The 23,746-nt window shown below is 42.0% G+C and overlaps 3 protein-coding genes across 15 annotated transcripts in view; 1 reads left to right on the forward strand and 2 right to left on the reverse strand.

Annotated features, from left to right (window-relative positions):
• IMMT (inner membrane mitochondrial protein) overlaps positions 1-3,014 on the reverse strand; it is a 59,734-nt gene extending 56,720 nt beyond the window's left edge. For all 6 annotated transcript variants that reach the window (XM_061590873.1, XM_061590872.1, XM_061590871.1 and 3 more), the window contains exon 1: positions 2,856-3,014. In XM_061590873.1, coding sequence (XP_061446857.1) covers positions 2,856-2,897 — 42 coding nt within the window. In that variant the 5' untranslated portion in view covers positions 2,898-3,014. The remainder of the gene's footprint in view (positions 1-2,855) is intronic.
• A 3,453-nt stretch (positions 3,015-6,467) lies between these two features.
• Positions 6,468-13,790, forward strand: MRPL35 (mitochondrial ribosomal protein L35). 3 transcript variants are annotated; one of them, XM_061589312.1, is made up of 4 exons: positions 6,468-6,569; positions 8,063-8,237; positions 13,076-13,220; positions 13,449-13,790. In XM_061589312.1, exons 1-4 carry the CDS (start codon positions 6,530-6,532, stop codon positions 13,635-13,637), a joined length of 549 nt encoding a protein of 182 aa, XP_061445296.1. In that variant the 5' UTR covers positions 6,468-6,529; the 3' UTR covers positions 13,638-13,790. The 3 variants fall into 3 exon arrangements, with proteins under 3 accessions (XP_061445296.1, XP_061445299.1, XP_061445298.1); XM_061589315.1 differs by having other exon boundaries at positions 6,515-6,557; XM_061589314.1 differs by lacking the exon at positions 6,468-6,569 and adding an exon at positions 6,626-6,857.
• Positions 13,791-14,814: 1,024 nt separating this feature from the next.
• The window catches only part of REEP1 (receptor accessory protein 1), a 97,167-nt gene continuing 88,235 nt past the window's right edge, over positions 14,815-23,746 (reverse strand). For 3 of the 6 annotated variants that reach the window (XM_061589308.1, XM_061589305.1, XM_061589310.1), the window contains one exon: positions 14,815-18,653. In XM_061589308.1, the coding sequence (XP_061445292.1) occupies positions 18,643-18,653 (11 nt within the window). In that variant the 3' untranslated portion in view covers positions 14,815-18,642. The remainder of the gene's footprint in view (positions 18,654-23,746) is intronic. The other 3 variants (XR_009758381.1, XM_061589304.1, XM_061589311.1) reach the window with 2 other exon arrangements.

A 23,746-nucleotide genomic window follows, 5' to 3' on the forward strand; every position in this document is an offset into this window, starting at 1 on the left:
GATGGGAATTTCCTCTATCCCAAATATTTTCTTGCCATCGATTCTGAATAAGTTGCTGAAATATTGTTGTAAAGTCATATCTCTGTTCTTCTTTTTTACAAAATGCACTGGCTCATCTCTTGAGAGTTTTTCCATTGTCACATGGCTGCAGTTAATTCCATAGATTTTCTCTATATCAAGCTCCATCACGTCATTCCAGTCCAGAAGATTATCCAAGCCATTGATAACTTTATCTCTAATATCTTCATTAATTTCTTCAGAGATAACGTTAAATTCCAAACAGTAGATTTTATTTCTAATATCCATAAACTCCAGATCTTTTTCCAATTCCACATTTGTTCCAATCTCCAGGGCTTGTATCTTCCCTTTATTTTTTCTTTTCTCATCTCTGATCTCATTCTCCTCTCTCACAGGATCCCCTATTTCTTTAAGCTCCTGCGTCATTTTGCTCAGTTCAATTTTCAGCTCCTTACTGCCCTGTCGCAGGGTTTGTTTCGTTATCTCAATCTCATCCATTATTTTCTGAAACATAATTACTTCCAGATTCTCAGCCACTTTCTTGATTGCCATTTTTAAAACCACAAAAACAAAACAAAACAAAAATAAAGAAGAACCACTTCTTATTTCAGCAACAATTGGGTTAATATTCCAGGCTTGATGACATCACAGTATAAACAGAGCAGCCTGCCTTATCTCTCTATGTTCAAGAATACAAAACAAATTTAGTTCCCAGCATCAAAACACTTAGTGGCGTCGTGAAGAAGCAGATTCGTCAAAATAAAATAGACCAAAAAGAGAATAGTCCCAGACAATATAATGTTCCAAAGTTCATATTTTTTATTTTTTTCTCCTCGGAATAGAAATCCCTCTTCTGTTTATATCTTTAGAATGCACTTCCAGGACAGCTTTTTGCAATAGAAACAGAGATAAGCTGTTAATTTCGTGAATATCAGAGAAGAGTTATAGCTCCCCCAGAAGTTCTTTAAAGCTGATTCATTTGACAAATCTCTTTTTGCTTCAACAATTTAAACCAAGTTAAAAAAAATATAGAAAGAAGGGTGCTTGCCTGTTAGTCCGTTTTCTCTTTGAAGAAAAGATAAACGTATCGCATTAATCAGATAGAGCTTGTTCGGAAGTCCGTCCGGCATTGCTGGCTGGACCTTTTCTCATAAATTAATGAAATCCAGTCCTCCCAACAAAAACAGGCTTTTGAGGTTGATCTCTACGTTTCTCCCTGCCCGGGAGAAATTTCATCAGTCAAAAAAAAAATGTTCTGACTGATTTATATCTGGATAAGCTTCTTCTGAGGCGGGAGCCCGTCTCAAAAGCAGGCACAAGCGAAGTCACCCTTCCCGGAAGTCGTTACCAATCTGTTTCTAAGCTCAATTCAAAGTGCTATTATTACTGTTTATCTTCAAAGGCATGAACAGTCTAGAACCAGAGTATTTCAAGAATCACTTTGTCAGAAATGAAGCTCCCCAGGCATTAAGATCTACCTCTGAGGTCCTGTTCTGAGACCCTCTACCATAAAAAATTTTTTTTCCTTTTGGGTGCCCAGAATCTGGAACCCCTCCTGACAGAAGTTCATCTGCCCCCACTGCTTCTCACTCTTCAGTAGGCAGCCAAGACTTTGTTTCAACAGGCTGTTTTGGATGCTGCTCTTAAAAACTACAAGCTGACTTGGGCTATTTATGTTGTTTCAATTGTATATTTTTATTAGATCACTGTAGGCTATCTTGAGGTTCATGATAGAAAAGCCAGGTATAGTTGTTAGCAACAGATTAATTTTGAGCTTTGAAATAAAACCCAGCAACTATGAAGTTCTAATATCACATTTGTCATAGCTATTACTGGTTAATCAGAATAGAAGTTTCATGATGTCCTAAATTGAAAAAGCACTGATTAAAGGGAGGGGGTAGTTAGGCTCAGCCCGGAATCTCTTTTCAACAGCAGAAACTACAGAAAGTAAAAATCAAGTGAACACCTCAAGAGTATGTGCTGAATGTTTTTTCATCACCAGAGTTTACATGACAGAATAGACCTTCCAGTGCAGATAGCATGGCCCTCAGACACTTCCCTCCATATAAATTAAACACTGTAATCTTAGGGGCATAAGAATTAAAACAAGGTCATGCCCTTCTATGCTATGAGAAGGGCGTTGCCTCTAATAACTGGATCGGCCTTGTTGCCAAAGACACATCTTTGGAAAATGGTCAACTGTTTCACACGGTGATCCAGTAGCCAGTAGGAGCAGGAACTCGTGGAGTCTGAGGCCCTCTTCTGAATTAGAGGTGACACCCAAGTCGCCTACAAGCCCCAGCACCGTTTCCTCCAGTGATCCGGCCCAACGCCTGCTCCAAGGCGTGACCTCCGCTGCACGTGACCCCCATTCCCACAACCATTTCCCAGGCCGATTCCGACTACAGAGAACTACGTATCCAAGTAGTTTGCAGGGGGTCCCCACACACAAGCACTCCAAGGAAAGGGCACCGTTCCATAATGCATGATGGGATATGTAGGCTTAATTTAAACCAACACTACGCGAACCGACTCCAAACTCCGCCTCCCAGCCGGGACGTTCGTCGATGCTTCCTCTCCCTCCTCCCCAAATGCGCGGGGCAGCCAAGAAGTTCCTTCGCGGATCTTCTTCTTCCTCCTCCTCCTCTTTCTCGTGCTCCGAATGCCCCCGCGCTCAGCTGGAGCGCGGGCTCATTACGCCCTCCACCCACCGCGTCACGAGAAAAAGGCGCCGCAGCGAACGTCGGCGATAGCGAGTGGCGCGGCGGTGCAGGGTGAGGAGGCGGCGAAGGCTCCTGCTCGTTCATTTTCTCACACCTTTCGTCCCTCCTGCTTACCTGAGCCGCTGTGCTTCCCGCGCGCTGACAGACCCGCAGCATGATGCCGGGTGCTCAGGGAGGTGACGGAAAGCAGCAGTAAAGCGAGGCTCTGCAAATGCTACCCGTCTGTCACTTTTGCGCGCAACCGCCCTGGGCCAGACAGCCTCAGAGGCGGAGCTTGTACTCGCCAATCCAAACGGAGGAGAGAGTGAGTATGCAAATTAGCACCGACATTCCATGAAGTCAAGCTTGACAGCCAATCAGAAAACCAGTACCATCAGCCCGCCTTCTAGGAAGCATAGAGGAAAATGTAGAGTAACACAGCCTTAGAAAAGGAGTTTGTTTTGCGGTCATGTTGTTTCGCTCCTGGACAGATATCATAGATGCTAGTAAAACACAATGGGAAAATCTGCATTTGCGTCCCGCTTCTTATGAAGTGTGCTTTAGTCCACCCAAGTTTAAGGCAGAATCAAATTTGTTACGCTTTTTAGGTGCCGTAGGACTATTTATTTGGTTGTTGAAACAAACGTAGCAGAAGTTTATGGCCATGGTTTTATTTATTTAATTAGTTTAATTTTAAAATGTGAATTGAAGCTACAGTCTGCAACCCCATACGCACTTAACTAAAAAAGGCTTATAACAACCTTACAAAGCAGTTCCCAGTTGTTGTTACTGTGCTTTGCCGAGAAACAGTGCTATAGGAGAATTCTGCAGTGATTTGTATATGCTGTTTACTTATATTCCCAGGGTGATTGTCAAAAATAATAAAACAATTGAAAAGTAAATAAAAATATAATCTAAAAGTCAGAAAATAATAGCAACTTCAGCCGCCAAGTGGTAAACAACATAGTCCAGTATTGTCATCCAATCGCCTACCGTTTGGGATTTTTTTTTAAGGTAATGCAGTCAGAAATGGGTTGCAAAGTGGATCACGATTGAGTTCCGAGGGAAGGAGTTTAAGCCTTTCCCTGAATTCCATTTTGCTTTCAAAATCGTCCCCCCCCCCGGAGTTTTCCTGTTCCCCCCCGTGAACAAGTTGCGTGTGTGTGCGTGAGAGAGAGAGAGAGAAGCAGGTAGGCGGCAGCATAAGGAAAAGAGCTGACTGTGATGCGTCCTTCCCTGGCTCTCCCTGTCAGGTTCCTACCTGCTCGTGGTTACTGCCTGTCTCTAGGCACCACCAGGGACTCCACCAGTCCGGACCGCTCTCTCTTATGATTTCTCTCCCCGCTCTAGCACAGATCTCAACAGATCCCCCTGCTAGGCAACCACCAGTAACGTCCCAATACTAGTATTCCCAGAGACTCTGAATACTGGTATTGTTATTCTCTTCACCGCTGCCACCATTTGTTACAGTTCCCCTTCAGCCTTGGTCATTACCTTACCCTCCCTTCTGGTCTGTGAAACCCCAGCCAAGGATCAGGCCTTTGGTAAACCAAATTAAGTATTTATTAAAGATAACAAAGCTAACAAGATTAACAAGATTTCTTCTTAAGGCACATAAGCATATGGTTTTACTCAATACTAATCCGAACTCCACCTCCCTCCTTCTTCACACTCTCCTGGCAAACAACTCTCTCAAACCCCACCAAGCAATCCACTCTTTCTCTTCTCCCCCCAGATTCCACAATTCACCACCTCACATTCACCCAGATTTACCTGTCATCCTTTCATTTATACTGTCAGCCATTTTAAACATTCAGCCAATCATCAAGCATTCTATTGCCCATTCACTCCCCCTCCTCTTTCACTACTTACCATTTATACTCTAAACAACCATATTTACACTAATATATAGGAACATCACACTGACCACCACTCATCCTAGTGCTGCTGCAATCAACTTTACAGTATAGCTTCTTTGCCCACAGGCCAGTCTCCACACAAAAGAAGAAATGGACACAAATTTGCCATCAGAAGTGCCAATATTCAAAAGCCAGTAGAGAAAAAATTAATAGCTCAGAACACTATAAGCGACCTTAGAGAGGCTGTCCTGGAGAACTTCGAAGAGAAACTGCAAAGTGAAATGGCTGAATTACAATACACCTAGAAATACTTGTGGTTGAACCAAGACAAATGTTATATGTGTTAACTGCCTTTCCAATGCCAGGATAACTGTTTTGTGAATTACCACTGTTAATTAGATGTTTATCATTGTCTGCACTTTTATGCGCCTCGTTTCTCTCTGACCTCACTACTTACAATCCCTCCTCCCAACCATATGTAACTCAGGATAACGCTTCAACACACTTCATCAGATGCATTATCCACAAAAGCTTATGATATATCCATTATCTTTAAGGTGCCACACTGTTGTTTTTCCCACACACAAGCATTGCATTTCTCAAAACAAAAGTCAAACAAATGTATATATATGAGCGTCTTAGTGTTTTAAAATGCCTAAGTTACTCCTCCCTATCCCGTCACTTAGTGTTACTGACTGATTTAGATTTCCGACCATAAATCCCCCATTCAAAAGTCGCCTCACGTCGCAGCAAAGGCCAATCGAGTGGAATTGTCCCACAGAATCCTTCAGCTGTATCTAGCACCATTGACTCGCATTTCTTATGATCTCCAAACTCAAAAAAGTGTCACACGACCTTTCCAAGTCAACCCGGAAGGTGAGCGGCATGCGGGGTTAAATTTCTATAAGGCTTTGAGCGCTCAGTCAAATTCTTCCACGCCCAAAGAAGCTGCCTGCCTTTAGAAAAAGTGACACACACCAGAACAGAAGCGTCCCATTGGCCAGCTCACCAACATCACAAGACCATTATTATTCCTGTTATTATTTTAAATTTAAGTCATTTTTGTTTGCATCACTTTGCGTTACAATACTTAAACAATGTAAATTATTTAAACATTATCTGAGAACAGCTATGAACTCGTATGCTAATATTATTGACTCGCACTACAAGTGCGGGGACACCTTTACCTTTTTTTAATTATTAACATCCAGTTAATGCGTGCACACACACACACACACACATATATACACACACACAGTAAAAGAGTATGCCTAAAAGTAACCACACATGTTCTGTGTAGACTTTATTTTCCTTGTTAGATTACAGTACAATACACATTTACGCAAAAGCCCATTGAACTGAATGGGATTTCCTTCTGAGTAGGCATATTTAGGATTGCACTGTTACAAACTTCTTTTTTAAACTTTCTTTTAAAAAAACTTTCCCTGTGCTGTGGACAAGCTTCTGGTCCAACAAATGACCATAGTACCAGATTAACACAGTCAAAGTCTTACTGTCAAAGTCTCAGAGTCCAGAGAAGAGCTGTGGAAAATTGTAATGTGGGAACAGACAGACATTTCCAAAGCATCCTCAGCGACTCCTATCACCATCACCACCACCCATGACAATGTCGTTTTGCCAACAACATGTTTTGAAGATGTTTTACTTTAATATGTTTAAAGTCGTTTGTTTTTCACGTTTTAGAGTGCTTTTAGTGTTTTTGTTTGCCGCCCTGGGCTGCTTCTGGAAGGAAGGGCGAGATATTAAATAAATAAATAAATAAATAAGCACAAAAGGCGCCAATCAATATGCTGCCACGGCCAAACCTACGCTGTCACTCAATTCCAGAACGCACACACACACACCCCTTCACGCATAACATCCAACCCGGCACCCTGCATAAGGTGTTGTTGTGCTACCGGCAGGAGGCGTGCATGGAGAAGTCGTCGCATGAAGAGGTACCGAATGAAATCCCACGGTGTGGAAAACGGTATCACGCAAATACCTCAACGTTTTTGTATTGTATTGCTGTGCTTCTGAGAAGCATCAGTGCGCAAAGGGTGGGGAAAGGAAGAACAGATAGACGGGTGAAGCCATTTAACTATTCAAGTGAGGTTTTGTTTTTACGCTGTGAAGAGCATCAAGGGCTCGATAGTCCCTGCGCGCCGTCCGTTTTGTTTTGACCCTCCCCGGCTCCCGTAGCGAGACAGCTGTGTGGTTAGCAGGGAGGAAGCCAGCGAGATGGCGGTGGTGTGTGCTGCGGCACGGAGGCTCTCGGGTCAGTGATGGAGGAGGGAGTTGCTGTGGTCGCTTGACCTCGGGCAGGAGACACGAGAGGAGAAGCGACGTTAATTGGTGGTGGCATCGGGGAGAGGGGAACAGTATGTTTTGCAGCCTGCCCCTCAGCCTTACTTAACGCTGCTCATGGTATCTGACCTAACACCCAGCGATGCCTCTCCTTGCAGGTTGATGGTAGGAAAACTACGGCCTCTCCCCACTCGGTTCCACTTGAGGCCCCTATTCACTGGAGAAAGCCTATACTAAATCGCTGGCCCTATTTGATCCTTTAGGAATGTCTTTTTTTAAAAAAAAAATAGTACGAGTTCATAGGGCCAGGGTCGTTCAGGTTCAACCTCCTGCCCCGGTCTAGTACCCATGCCTGTAAATGAGCACGCATGGACAATTAAGGCACCATGTATTTCACAGCCTTCCATTTTGTAAGCAGCTGGTGATAAGTTGGAGGTGGGTGGGATGATCACTGATATGCAGAGGCACATAACCTTTGGCCGTGCAAGCCATGGCAAAAATTGTTAGCAAAATCCTTCCCCTACAGTTTAATAAAGGCTGCCCAATAGAAGCCAACTCATCTTCCCCAAACCCTTCCAGTAAAAAACGCACGGGGGTGTCTGACTTTAGCTGATGGGTGGCAGAGAGGCTTATTATTTATTAGAGTTATTCATATCCCACTTTCGTGTAACAAAACCTTCCAAGGCAATTTACACAAAACATTAAACTACTAAAGTACAACCAACATTTAAAAGCCATCAGGATACTTCCCACAAGACAGTTGAGAGTAGATTTTCCTGGGCAATCTCCTATAGTGGGGGTGGGGTAAGGATACTGCTGGAGCAGGCTCTGATGACCTCTTTGACTGCATCCTGCTCCTGGAATTTTTCCCTCAGGACAATTGTTGGTGGGTGGTCCTTTGCAGGGAGGTGATACTCACTTGTCTTCTGCAAACTTTTTCACAAGACAGTTGATGATAGATGATCCTATGAGGACGGGACAGGCCTGCTGGAGCAAGCTCTGAGATGGTTTTTGCCTGCCTCTATCTAATACTTCTGAAATAATCACACTTTCAGGCAGCTGCCTTTCACTGTCAAACCTCCAAATGGGGAAAAGCCAGATGCAGACTGTTCCTGGTTCTGTTGTCTTGGTACATGGTCTGCTTCCTTTTCTTAGTGTTTTCTCTTATTTCCCTAGGGGTTTTAAGATCTTTCTGTCCTTTGGCCCCTCAGGCCTATAACAGCTCTTGCAGCGTCCGCCCTATTTGTCGGCTGTCTTCACTTCACATCACCCATGGGCAGATATCAACAATCTCTACCAGAAAACCTCTTCTGTTTGTTGGAAGTGGGCATTCAGTCTCAATTTTGAACAGGTAGGCATAATTTAACAAAATTTAGTCTTCCATGAAGATTTTGGTTTGACCCCTTCTTCCTGCTCCCTAACCATAATAAAGTCAAAGTTAGGTGTAACTGTATCTGCGTGTTCTTCCCTCTTCTCCCTATCACTTCCTACCATTCTTCCCTGTTGAAATTTAGATTTGTTCAGGAGATTAGATATTAACAGGAGTTAATTTTTGCTTGATAGTCTGTAAAAAAAACCATGTACCCCAATGGCCCTGTATAGATATAATAATAGTGTGAAATGTTGGGAAATGCCCCTGTTGCTCTCACTGCAGGATCACTCTGGCCCTGATGCCCCAGATCCCCAGGTTCCACTCATACCTCCAGAGCCACTTCCAAAAGTAGTTATGGGAGGCTACTGTTCAGCACCATGGGAATTAACCTGTGGTATTCCGCAGGGTTCCATCTTGTCCCCAATTCTATTTAACATTTATGTGAAGCCACTGGGAGCTGTCAGCAGGGGATTTGGAGTATGCAGATAATACCCAACTCTACCTCTATTCCATCTGAATCAGGAGAGGCAATTGAGATGTTGAACTGGTGCTTGGAGGCAGTGATGGACTGAATGTGGGCCAATAAATTGAGGTTGAATCCTGAAAAGACAGAGGTGTTATGTGTCCAGAGCTCTCCTGTCCAGGAGGTGAGAAGACAGCCTGTTCCGGATGGGCTTGCTCTTCCCTTGAAGAAGCAGGTCTGCAGCCTGGGGGCACTCATTGACCCAACAATGTCACTGGAGGTTCAGGTGGCCTCAGTGCCTTTTTCCAGCTCCAGCTGGTTCACCAGCTTCAGCTCCTTTTGGACAGAGAAGACTTGGACAAATGCTCCATGTTCTGGTAACTTCTGGACTAGATTATTGCAATGCTCTCTACATGGAGCTGCCCTTGAAGGCTACTTGGAAACTTTAACTGGTCCAAAATTCAGCAGCCAGATTACTGGCGGGGGTTCCTTTTAGAACTCATATAACCCGTTTTAAAACAGCTGCATTGGTTGCCAGTTTGTTTTCAGGTCCAGTACAAGGTGTTCACATTAGTGTTTAAAGCCCTAAACAACTTGGGTCCCAAATATCTGAAAGACCACTTCCTTCCTTATAGACTCTCTTGGGTGTTGACATCAGCAGAGGGGGCCCTTTTGGTAGTTTCGCCACCCTAGGAAGCTCGGGGGATGGTGGCCTGGGAGGGAGCATTCCCTAGGCTATTGAACTCCCTCCCCACTGATGTGTATCTGGCAACTTCATTGTACAACTTTTGGTGAATGCTGAAGATGCAACTCTTTACCCTGGCCTTCAACACCTGAGTGGTATATCTTTAGGACCCACCCTATTTTCTGTGATGATGTTTAGGCTATTTTTAATTGTTTTAATTATGTGTTGTAACCCACCCTGGGACCTCTGGGTGAAGGGCAGGGAATAAATTCTATAGTAGTGATGATGATGATAAATCAGCATATCACAAATAAGTTGGGGGGTAATTCTGGTTCTCCAAAGGGGGGGGAATGTTTATAAAGAAATGGCCAGGGTTTTTTGGAGGGGGGGATAACAAAACTTTTGATATCATAGTGGGAGACCTGTGGAAGAATTTTTTTAAATTTATTTATTTATTATTGCACTTGTATACCGCCCCATAGCCGAAGCTCTCTGGGCGGTTTACACCAATCAAAAATATTAAAACAAATATACAATTTAAAACACATATTTTAAAAATAATTTAAAACACAATTTTAAAATTTAAAACAATATAAAAACAATTTAAAACGCATGCTAAAATGCCTGGGAGAAGAGGAAAGTCTTGACCTGGCGCCGAAAAGATAACAGTGTTGGCGCCAGGCACACCTCGTCAGACAAATCATTCCATAATTTGGGGACCACCACTGAGAAGGCCCTCTCCTTTGTTGCCGTCCTCCGAGCTTCCCTTGGAATAGGCACCCAGAGGAGGGCCTTTGATCTTGAACGTAGTGTACAGGTGGGTTCATATCGGGAGAGGCGTTCCATCAGGTATTGTGGTCCCAAGCCGTGTAAGGCTTTATAGGTCAAAACCAGCACCTTGAATTGAGCTCGTAAACATACAGGCAGCCAATGCAAGCGGGCCAGAATCGGTTTTATATGTTCGGACCATCTGGTCCCTGTTACCAATCTGGCCGCTGCATTTTGCACAAGCTGCAGTTTCCAAAACGTCTTCAAAGGCAGCCCCACGTAGAGTGCATTGCAGTAATTAATTTGGAGGTTACCAGAGCATGGACAACTGAAGCCAGGTTATCCCTGTCCAGATAGGGACGTAGTTGGGCCACCAACCGAAGCTGGTAGAAGGCACTCCGTGCCACTGAGGCTACCTGAGCCTCAAGTGGCAGAGATGGTTCTAGGAGAACCCCCAAGCTACAAACCTGCTCCTTCAGGGGGAGTGCAACCCCATCCAGAACAGGTTGGACATCCACCATCCGGTCAGAAGAACCACCCACTAGCAGCATCTCCGTCTTGTCTGGATTGAGTCTCAGTTTATTAGCCCTCATTCAGTCCATTGTCGCAGCCAGGCACCGGTTCAGGACATTGACAGCCTCACCTGAAGAAGATGAAAAGGAGAAATAGAGCTGCGTGTCATCAGCATACTGATGGTAACGCACTCCAAAGCTCCAGATGACCGCACCCCACCGTTTCATGTAGATGTTGAACAGGATGGGGGACAGAACTGACCCCTGCGGAACCCCATACTGGAAAGTCCAGGGTGCCGAGTAATGTTCCCCAAGCACCACCTTCTAGAGGCAACCTGCCAAGTAGGAGTGGAACCACCGCAATGCAGTACCTCCCACTCCCAACTCAGCCAGTCTCCCCAGAAGGATACCATGGTCGATGGTATCGAAAGCCGCTGAGAGATCAAGGAGAATCAACAGAGTCACACTCCCCTTGTCTCTCTCCCGACAAAGGCTGTTTCTGTGCCAAAACCAGGCCTGAAACCTAACTGAAATGGATCCAGATAATCGGTCTCATCCAAGAGTGTCTGGGGCTGGCCTGCAACCACTCGTTCCAGAACCTTGCCCAGAAATGGAACATTTGCTACCAGCCTATAGTTATTAAGATTTTCTGGGTCCAGGGAGGGTCTCTTCAGGAGTGGTCTCACTACTGCCTCTTTCAGGCAGCCAGGGACCACTCCCTCTCACAGAGAGGCATTAATCACTTCCCTGGCCCAGCCGGCTGTTCCATCCCTACTAGCTTTTATTAGCCAAGAAGGGCAAGGATCCAGCACAGAAGTGGTTGCACGAACCTGTCCAAGCACCTTGTCAACGTCCTCAAGCTGTACAAACTGAAACTCATCCAAGAAATCGGGACAAGGCTGTGCTCTGGATACCTCGCTTGATTCACCTGCTATAACATTGGAGTCCAAGTCCTGGCGGATGCTACAAATTTTATCCTGGAAGTGCCTAGCGAATTCATTACAGCGGGCCTCAGATGGTTCTACCATGTCCCTGGGGCCAGAGTGTAATAGCCCCCGGACAATTCTGAAGAGTTCCGCTGGGTGGCAGATTGATGATTTGATAGCGGCAGCAAAATATTGTTTTTTTGCTGCCCTCACTGCCCCTAAATACAGCTTACCATAGCCACTTACGTGTATAATTGCATCCATTAGGAGTTCGCCTCCATCTGCACTTAAGCCTTCTCCTATATTGTTTCATCGCTCTCAACTCTGGGGTATACCATGGAGCCGTATGAGCTCTACACAGGAGAGGGCGCTCAGGAACAATCATGTCAACCGCCCGGGTCATTTCTGTATTGCACAGTTCAACCAGGGTTTCGACAGGAGCACCAGCCCTATCAGCCGGAAAACTCCCCAGAGCCCTTTGGAAACCATCCGGATCCATTAGTCTCTGGGGACGGACCAACTTAATAGGTCCCCCACCCTTGCAGAGGGGGAAAGCCGCTGTAAGTCTAAACTTCAGCAAGCAGTGATCTGTCCATGACAAAGGGACTGATGTAAGGCCCCCCAAATTCAGATCACCAACTCCATGTCCAGTTGCAAAAACCAAATCTAGAGTATGCCCTGCTACATGTGTTGGGACAGTGGCATATTGGGACAGTCCCATGGTGGTCATGGAGACCATGAAATCCTGAGCCGCCCCGGATAAGGTGGCCTCGGCATGGATGTTGACATCCGCCAGAACCAACAGCCTGGGGGGTCTCAACAGTACCCCTGAGACCACCTCCGTCAGCTCAGCTAGGGAGTCTGTTGGGCAGCGGGGTGGGCAGTTAGGGGTAGAAGTTTCTGGCCGTGGGTTAGCCACCCCTGCCTTAGGACCTAACAGATCCCAATCCCTTCTCTGCACCTGTGTGTGAGCAAGGGCACTGCACACTCTAGGCTGTTAAGGGGATGGAAGGTGTGTGCTTGCCTCTCATATCACACCTAGTTCTCTCCACTTCCATTGGTTAAGGTGCATGGGAGAAACAATATGGAACCTATGTTTGATCACAGAGATTATTCCTGTGAAGAGTTAGTTAGGGTGACAGCAACAACAACCCTATAGTGCGAGTGGAGTACATACAGACTTGGGCAATTAGGTTTTTTTGGAAGGGAGCTTGACCAATTGAGTGTATGTTATGGTCTCTGCACCCACTATGTACTAGTTTCTGACACTACAAAAGTCATTTTAAGGAGACAGTTGCGGATTTTTGTGACTTCTGCTGTTCATGAAGAGTTGTTGAAATGTGTTTGTTTTCTTTTCAAGGAACTTGGTGTCAAGCTTCTGTGTTACTGAGACAGTGATTAGCGAAATGCTAAATTTTACAGCTATTAGATCTAATTTCATATTTTCTTGGCACAAATTTCAGTGTAACACCTCTGCTTCAAAGTATTCTTCATCAGCAAGTAAGGACTCTCATCAAATTCAGCTTGCGAAAAGGAAAAAAGAAAACTGTAAAAGCTGTGGTTAAAAGATTTCTCCGACTGCACAGTGGCCTTTGGCTAAGGAGAAGGGTAATATTTTCTGCATTGAATGCAAGATTGTATTGGCTGCATATGTGGGTGTGAGAGAGAGCTGCTTCTTTTCCATTTGTAACAATCTTGAAAATGTGCAATTTTTTTAAAAAAAGATGGAGGGCATGCCAGCCAATATGACAATCTGCTGACTTGATTATGATGTATTCGATTTGTGGCTAGGAGCCTTACGTTTCAAGACTTACATCTTTTGTTCATTGTTGACAGGCTGGTTACAAGAAAAAGCTGTGGAAAAAAAGTCCTAGGCGGAAGAAGCGTTTGAGGGAACACGTATTCTGCAATAAAACACAGTCTAAGCTCCTTGATAAAATGACCTCTTCCTTCTGGAAAAGAAGAAACTGGTACGTCGATGATCCTTACCAGAACTACCACGATCGTACAAACCTTAAGTTGTAAATTGTCGAATGCATACCTGCCGTTCTTTATATGCCGGTCCAGAAATTAAGTGCTTCAAGTTTATTATTTTTCCATTCATCTGTCCAAGAACCAAATGCACAGTTTCTGTTAATTTACTGGTGCAAAATAAACCATTAGTCTGACTACTCTGAATACTGATTTCATGATTGATGTGTTTTATCAGCAAAGATTGATAGCTGCAGATTGTATAAAAATGGGCTCCTGCTGCGAAGAAGGGCAGGATATAAATCAAATAAATAAATAAATAAATAAATAAAAGATTTACCTTGATTATATCTTGGAATATAAATGGTACAACTCAAAACTTTTAAATAATTGTAGCTGCATTTTTAAATCTTGAGTGTATAAAATAGGCATTACAGTCTAGTTCAGCCATGACTCTGTTATTCCTTCTGCTGAACAGAACTGCAGAATACAAGCATGCAGATTGTCCTACTCAAGACAAACCGATAAAGCCTCTAAAGAGTAATGACTAGCTTATAATAATTTTTTAATCTTTGCAGTAAATATTGCTTTGAAATGGCAAGGAAGATGCTACGAGTCCTCAGCAGTCACTGAAATGATAAAACTTCCATTTTTTTATGGTTGTTTCATATCATTACCCTCTGTTTACTTGTTAATATGTGACTACATGAACGTATATGTTGATATCTATTTTTGTGAGATACCAGAACCATTCTAGAGAGTGACTTTATTTACCACAATGAAAATCTTCTTTGATAATCTTCCCAGCATGAGGCAGTCTTTACTTATCTATTAAGTTTTCCTTTTTTCCATCAGGACATACTAATCCCAGTCATTTCCTCAAATATTTTCATAATGATTAACAAGGAGCTCCATATAATGTATATGGTTGTCCCTTCCACCCCCACCCCCAATGAATGAATGGGTTAGATTGAGAGAGAATGACTGGTGCAAGATCACTCAGTGAGCTTGGTGGGGGGAATTAACCACAGTAATACTATACTCTCCCAGTAGTAACCCATCAGTTTGCCAATCACCCTTTTAGTGATAGCACAAAGAATGATACGGAGATATACTACTACAGGACCTATGATACCACAAATAAGTATAATATTAGAAGAAATGATAATAACATAGCCTACTTTGAACAGAATAACAATTTCTTTTTTAAAACAAAAGTTTAAGACTTTATTTTCAAGATGTATATCAAGCATTATAACAAAACATTGACCTTTGGAATACTGTTGTATAGTATCTGATCTTACAATGCATTTTTAAGTGTTCTAGCATGTGTTTGCTATGGATCACTAGAAAGAAACCATATTAAGTGCACAGTTAACAACCTCAGATATTGGCCATTTGTGTAACTTTCTAAAATACAGTGTTCTCGACCATTTCAAATAGTGTGCTAAGTAAGTGCAAACCAGGTATCCACAAAAAAGCAGAAGAGACTAATTAACAAGCATTTAGGCACAAGTACACACATCAACTACTTAAGAACACATTTATCTTGCAGAGCACAGCTTGAAGGTAACAGGTTGTTTACAGCTGGCTAGGGAGCATCCCAATACTATGTTCAGCATTTTAATTGTAAAACCGACCAGTGAAATTTTTAATTTACATTGAAATAAAAGTTTTTGTTTCCTAACCGAAAATAGCCCTGTTAGGTACACAGAAGAAACGCCTTAGCTCATACTTTTTCATACTCATGAAAATACTTTTCATTCAAACGGTTCCAGGTTCAATCCCCAGCATCTCCAGATAGGGGTAGGAGAGAACGCGGGCTGAAGCCCTGAATACTCATTGCCAGTCATTGTCTGGGCTAGATGAACTAATGGCTGACTCAGCATAAGGCAGTTTCTTAGGCTGCTTTGTACCAGGTTCAACCATTTAACTCAGTATTATCTACTCTGATTGGCAGCAGCTCTCCAGGGTCTCTGGCAGAGCTCTTTTACATGAACACAACTGGAAATACTAGGGATTGAATTTAGGATCTGCTGTGGTCTGTCCCCTTGAGCAGCCAGGGATAAGAAACCATGGTAATTACATCAGTATTGATATCTCAGTGCAGGCTAATAGCCTGTTCCCTTCTGAAGTAATATTTGGTTGGCTATTTTTGTACTGATACCAGCTGGAATAAAAATCATTCTATGGTTACATATGTTTGGGAACCCTCCCTGTAGTCTCAGTGCTGTTTATAGTGCTAGAATTGTAGCAACAGGAACAATATGGTGCTGAAGAACCCCAATCCTGCGTTGCTCCTTCCCTGCGTGGCCCATTGGTCTCTACACATCTGCAATGCAAAAACATAAATCAGCACAACTGAGCGCTGTGGAAGTTGAGGTTGGCTAAGCATAGCTGACCCCCCACTATTGGTCCAAGGAGATAAGACTAGAGAACTGAAGCAAGGCAGCAGAACATACTAAACTGTTTTTCAGAATGCTTTTTTGGTTGCTGTTAAATTGTTTTGTTACTTTTACCACTGTATGCTCCTTCAGGAAGAAGGGTGGGATATAAATTTAAATAATAATAATCCCACATGTGTACCTGAAACACTTATGGACTTGCACAGTTATAAGTCATTCAATTATATGGAAGTCTTCAAGTGAAAATAAAATTGATAGCTTCCAGTGAATTTGCAGATACAGCAGTACATGTCTTTGATGTTCAAAATGTTGAAGGCTGATATGTTTTGTTGCATATGCCTGATAATTAGTTAAGGCCAGCTTCTTGTAAACAACCTGCTTCCATTATATTGCAGATTAAAATCCTCTGAACATAAGTGTACACTTATTTTAATCATTCATATTTCTCATTGATCTATACACAGATACAGTTCAGCTGCTAAACTAGCACATTTGCCAGAGATTAATTTTTTTTTACAGTGAATTGAATTTGAGAGATAAGGCAATTCAGTCAGTTTCACCTTTGCACTTAATAAAAGGAAGTCTAAAACAGTCATATATTTCAGTAAACATCAGGTCAGATAGACATTGGTAAGCTTTAACTAGAATGAGTGTTAATATAGCATAGAAGGAGAAATTTACAGATGTGTCTTTTTGGCATAATTAAATACAAAATTGTCACTTTTTCATATTCTGTCACATATAATAGTACACTGGCAAAAGTTATTTGCTTGCAAGATATGTAGTTTTTGCTAATGTCGCAGATAGTTTTGAGTTCTGTCCATGAATGTATATGGACTACACAAATCTGCTTAACAAATATTCAAGCTGGACTCCCCAAAGATTGAGATGTATGTGCTGTAACTAATTATTTTCTAGTTGCCATCCAGATTCCTATTTATTGATTGAAGTGGCAACAAATCCAAATATGGTAACCATGGGAGGCATCTGTTTTGTTTTCTTACACAGTAGTAACCATACTGATACATGCTTATGCAATGGTTGGTTTTTTACGGCTTTCCAAAAACGTTAAGAAGTTCCAAATTAACATTTAAGGAGCATTAAGGGAGAGTAAGATATGGATTCTTAAACCCAAGACAGAAGTATTTAAAAGACATTTCATGATGCTAATCTTGGAGCCTAAAACACAGCCACCTAAGTCCCTGCTACATATGAAGGAGGTCAGTAGTATCGTTTGTTATTTACCCATCTGATCTCAGTGGCAAGATCTTTATGTCCTACAATGTTACATTTTCTAATTAACAAGACAGATCCACGTAGAGCAAACACAAATGTCTACAGAATTAACTTCTAAATTTCACATGCTTAACACTTACAGGAGACACCAATCTGAAGCACAAATACACAAGTTCTAGTAACTTTTTCCTCATTTTGTAACTCTCTGTAGTTATAAATGCACTGTTGCATCTACAGACTATTGTGATCTATACCAGAAGCTAACTACAGCCAAAATCTTTGCATTACATAGGGGATTCACTTATAGTCTTCTATTACCCTTTGAAAAAATGCCTACATCCATGGTGGGAAAATGTTAAGATTAAAATCCTATGGATAGACAAGGTTGGCTTGCACACAGAACAATCTATATATTGCTAATGTGATTCTGGCTGACATCCTAGCATTCATTATCACTACATGTTATGGATATGTTGTATAACTGTCCATTAAGTTGACCAAGACTCATAAGATTATTCTAGCTTCTTTCATTTTATACTCAATATACTTAACAATGCAGTCCTAATCCTGTATACAAAGTCCAACTGAATGCAAAGCCTGATTGATTTCACCATGACTTTCTTTCAGGGTCATGCTTATGATGTCAGCCTTAATCAATTATTCTCTGTCATCAAAACAAAGATGCCTCTCCTGCCATATCTTGTGATAACGTGTGTGTGTGTGTGTGTGTATAGTGTGTATGAGAGAGTTTCTTCATCTCTAAAGTACTCTGGCTCCTTTCCCCCCGAAGTACACATAGTATATGACTTACAATAAATGTTACAGAAAAAAGGTGTTTTAGCTCAAAAATAGCTATGAAGTCTAATAGCCGTACAATCAAAAAAATTCATGATTTGTAATATATTCACAGTTTTGTTATAAAGATAAGATGGAGAGAGCTTGGGTAGAAAAATCTGTGGCCCCTGCCACTCTATACATTATGATGCCCCAAATAAATATGATGGTTCCAAATATTTAGAACAGATTAATAACTATTTTCCTGGTTGCATTCACAGAGCTAAAACTAAGCTGATGTAACTAATAATTACAAATGTACAACTGCACTAATACAGCTGAAAGAAATCCAAGGGGTAGCAAGAACCATTGCTTTTGCCTGCTAGGTTGCAATGCCACATAAACAGTCAGTGAACCAACAACATATGGAAAGGGAAGCGAGAAAGGCCATGTTTACAATGTTGCAATATCAAAAGCACATCCATCTCACCACTGTTTTTCCCCCTACATTATTAACGGAGTAGATCTTTTAAGGCAGAAGAGAGACATTCCGTGGATCTCGGTGCTAATGGCTCATCACACTCACATGGTTTCAGTGGTCAAAGATGAGGTACTTTTTTTTCCTGAAACGAGGTCTAAGGCTCCTAGGCGGTGCCTGTCAAAAACAAAATATAGTACTGATATGTCTTTTCATTCTTTTAGCCACTACAGAGAATGAGTCAATTTATGCAGGAATTAATAAGTGAGGATTTTCAACTCTAAAATGAGTTTACAGCTGCCCCTAATTTCTCGGAACAATGTTTGGCACCCAAACACTGTCCTTTGCACTGGTATAAGCCAAAACATCCAGCTTCTGCATGGGTGTTGGAAAGAAACTGGTGCAGATTAAACTGTTCCCACCATGGTGCCAACATGGACATGAAGCAGATTGGGGTGGAATATATACTTCATTGTATCTTGTTGGGCTGGGGAACATAAAGCTACATAAAGGAGAAAGGTTGAGAGCAGAATTAACTTAGCATGTTGGAATAATTATGTAAAAAAATGGTAAGCCCTTTGCTGTTCCTAGCACCATATTAGCAGAGGACCCAGTAGAGTGAGCATCTCAATCCCATCCAACATGGCATGGAATATCCAACTTCTTTCCAGTGTTTAGGTTTCTCCTCCCCTGTATCTCAGTTCATGTATACAGAATATCTGTCTTCATGCATTTGATAAAGAGGCAGTTGCCATTGAAAGTGCACACCATAATAAACAAGTCAGGGTTATTGATTTCTCAGGCCAAAGAAATGAAGTCCCTGCCATTAGCTGCCTCCCCCCCCCCTCCAGAACATGTGTGCTTTCTACAAAATGTAGTGGTAGTGATGATGGGGAATCTTGGTCACTTTAGGCAGGTAAACAACTTGGAAGAAAGCTCACATGCTTTTCTTAAAAAGTGGTATACCACTGAATGCATAAAAAAGAGTATGGTTTCCTAACTGCCCTCACTTGCCTTCTTTTCCCTCTACTGCACCCTCTCACGTGGATATCTTCTCAGTCCACATCTGATGAAATCATGCCATAATGCGCTTAATTACATTTCAAGGTGCTGTCTTTTTCTTGAAACAATACTAACATCACTCTGGTTCTGGAATTGTTTTCAGGGTTAGCTGCTCCCTACTTAAGGTTCAACTGAATATAATGTTATTAAAACAACTTAATCTGACATTTCCTAACATCTCTGATTGTATACATATCCATTAACGGAAAACAGACCAGTATCTGGGCAGCTGAACAATATTTTTATTTTACTCCTTGGGACTCAAAATACAACTTTTTTACAGGTGCCTTTGGCTACTTAACTAGAATTGAATGCAGACTGAATGATTAAGTTAGGTGTTTCATTTATCAGATGCTTTTATTTTTAGTCTTACAGGATAGTATTCTATTATATTAATTCAGAAAGGCTCAACGGACTGACCTGTTGCCACACCAAGAGTAGAAATAGTCCATCACTGTTTCCTCATTTTTAGGTCATATAACAACTTTTCTGTCATGACGAGCTTTTGGAAGGCATTTTAGATACTGGCGCCTGGGTTTCTTTTCTACTTTAGATACTACATGGTTTTTAGCAAGTTGTAATTTGTACAGCATTGTCATTACCTGTCCCAAAGACTTGATATTAAAATAAAGATGTAGAGAGAAGATACATGGAAACCAGCAAGACTCTGACAGACAGGACAATCCTATGGTCTAGCCTAAAACAGCTGCTACTAGGTTAGAACTTACACCAACATGATTAATACCTTATGGTGTCCCATCAGCTACAATGCTAAAAGCACAGTAACAGTAGTAGAATTGAGAGCTGAAACAGCCACTCCTATAGAGCCCATAGCAACACTGTCACCATAATCACATCACTTCTGATGGTGTCCACATATTGCCCATGAATGGAAGGAACCAAACAGCCATGCAGGTACACTTTGATGTCACAATACATTCCATCCCCTTTCCCACAACCAGGATACCTGAAAAGTGTTCACAACTGCTGTGGCTCACCAATATTAGGGAGGAAAGCACGTGAGAGCAGAGAGCTTTAGTGTCATGCCATTATGGGTGTCCGAAGGAAGGGCAGTTGCCTTCCCCAGCTAAGCCATAATCCCCAGCTTTCTTAACTAAAAAGAAAGTCTCTAGCGCTTGCGTGGCCTGGGATATCAAACAAAATGTGCAGATGCTATTCTCAAAGTAGCCCACCTTTCAATATTTTTAGTCAATGCCGAAGTCATACAATGACTGACATATAGAAAGCAGACCCAGACAGCTAGACAAAGAGAAGGCTAGAGTGGAAAACCTGTTTAACAGACTAGAAAAGGAACTTCTTGGTTTGTTTTTAATTTTTCCCCGCTCTTCTTCCCTGGTGGAGATGTGATTGCTACCCCACAATTCAGTTACCCAAGATTTTAGTGATTCAGGAGTAGTCTACTCAAAACTAAAAGGGTAACAGCAAAGACAAGATACAATCTTTCTAACTCAGGCCTTATTTCATACAGAGCTTGGAAGATTACTTTTAAAAAGTAATAAATTACAGTTACAATTACTTGGCCAAAAAAAGTAGTAATTACAGTTACAATCGCAATTGCTCTGAAAGTAACTGGTTACTTTACTTTTTCTCAAAAGTAATCACTACAATTACATTTCAGTTACTTTTTTAAAAAAATGCCTACAAGGTGCTGGCCTTGGCTGCTTCACATCTAAATAGCCTAAAACAATATTAAAACTAAACACACACACACAGGGGGTAGTAGAAGGGTTCGAATCCCCACATAGCCATGAAGCTCACTGGGTGACCTTGGGCCAGTCACAGCCTCCCATGAAAACCCTATTCATAGGATCACCATAAGTCGGAATCAACTTGAAGGCAGTACATTTATTTTTTTTATTTTGAAGAAGATGATTATGATAATGCAGTATTTCAAATTAATTCTGTATGACAAGCATTCCATGCCAAGCTTGGAAAACCAAGGAGGAGGTATAAAATGTAGGCAAAAATACTTTTGACAAAATGCCATTTATCCTTTATATCTATATCTATAATTAACAATACAGCTGAATGATGTATGTAAAGTATTTTTTCTCTTTCCCTTTTTTATTAGTATTTTAGTACTACTGCTAAAGTTCTGATGAAAGAATAAAGCATTCATTAGCCACATTCAAATGGTTAGAACACATCACATAAATTCCACTGAAGTTGGAGTTTTTGCCATAGAAAAGGCAAAAAATACATACCCTATGATAGCCCAATAGACAATCAGAACTAATATAAAACCCTATTGCTTCTCATTTGCAAATGTTGCAAGATCTAAGGTAACTCTAGATCATGTGAGTTCAGGTGATACATGTTATGTAAATTTGTATAGATATTAGCAGAGATTGTCAACAGTCTGAGATGTGTGTGTGCCAATGTGTGTGTTTACCTAAGTGGCAGGCTTTTACCCTGCACTGAGATCACTGAGACTTAAGACTTAGTAAAATAAGAAAAGCTATTTTTTTATAGAAATACATAGTAAATAGGAAAGGCATACCTAGTTCTAACTAACTTGGAGGCGCAACACTCAGGTTTGGGAGTTGCCCTCCTGGCTCAGGAGGGAGAGAGCAGAGACAAAGGTGTCTCCTCTCTCTTGGATTACTTTATTGCTTAACTGCATTCTGTGTTTGCCTCTGTAATTCTCACTTTTTTTTACCCACTGTTTGAATGTCTTTTGGAAATGCCTACTGATTATTTGTTATCATTTTGGGCTGATTACCTTCAGCTATTATCTCACCAAAGTTGCATACACATGACAGATTTAAAGCACATTTCCACCACCACCCCAAAAAAGAATCCTGGGAACTGTAGTTTGTTACGGGTGCTGGGAATTGTAGCTCTGTGAGGAGTAAACTACAGTCCCCAAGATTCTTGGGGAAAAGCCATGTGCTTACATGTATGGTGTCTACTGGGAGACTCTTACGGATTGATTCTATACTCCCAGAAGTAAATCCTATTTACTGCTATGGGAATTACTTCCAAGTAAGTATGCTTGGAATTGCAGCTTTTAGGTCATGCTTAATAGCCACCTTGTGTCAAACTGAACAGTTTCCAATCAGATTAAAATACTAACCACTTAAACTGGTCAGAGTGTCATTCCCTCTATTTCTGAAGCTCAGGCTGGAAGTGTTGTTGCTTATGTAGCCATGGTATCACCATCCATACCACACATAATAAGGAGTATTAGTGGGCAAGAGGGAACCCCAAGTGTTGCAGAATACAAAAAAGTGAGAGAGAAAACAGAAAGGGGATGACTCCCAAAACAACCCAAACGAGTACTGAGCATGCTCTGTTATGAAATGCTCAGTGGCTGTGTGAGTGAGTGAGTGAGTGTGTGTGTGTGTGAGAGAGAGAGAGATGTCTCAGCTAACAGAAAATTATAGAATAGTAGAGTTGGAAGGAACCTTTAAGGTCATCGAGTCCACACCCCTGCTCAATGCAGGAATCCAAGTTAAAGCACACCTGACAGGCCAATTCCCCCCACAGAACTCCAGCCACAGAATTGTCTGGGAAGAGGGGCTGACTGTTAAACCACTCTGGACATTGGAGCTCTGTCGGGAGAATAGGAGTCTCCTAATAACACTCAGCACCCGTCACAAACTACACTTGCCAGGATTCTTTGGGGGAAGTCATGACTGTTTAAAGTGGCATAAATGTCTGGCGTGGGTGTGGCCAGAAGGTCATCCAGCGAGTTTATGGCTGTGGTAAGATATGAACTCAGAACATCCCAGCTGCACCCAGCATGGAACTACACTTTCAGCAGCAAATACCAGAAAACCAACTAAATGTGTGCTGTCAATGTGCAAAGCATTTGCTGGGGTGCATTTGGGTAGGTGAAGCAGGAGATAGATGGAAGGGGCTGTTTTCCATGCCTGCCACTTTACCAGTGCAATGCCCCATGTTTTTCCTTATTGACCTCCATCAGCTAGGGAAAAGTGGCCAGGGAAGGGGTTGCAGATAAAAAGTTTCAGCAGCAAATTACCCCCACTCATCACTTCTCCCTAACAAAATGCCCCCCACATCAGTAGCAGACACCAGCAGGGAAGTTCTTTTTTGAGTTGTAATTCAGCTCTTGTTCTGTTAATTCCCAAACTACACCAGTTGTCATTTTGACCTACATGCATAGGGAGAAAGACAGTGTAAAGGGTGTGCACAAGTGGGAGGGGATGACAAAGGATTTAGGA

This window comes from Rhineura floridana, chromosome 11, assembly GCF_030035675.1.
Source record: "Rhineura floridana isolate rRhiFlo1 chromosome 11, rRhiFlo1.hap2, whole genome shotgun sequence".
In the NCBI taxonomy this organism is placed as follows: domain Eukaryota; kingdom Metazoa; phylum Chordata; class Lepidosauria; order Squamata; family Rhineuridae; genus Rhineura; species Rhineura floridana.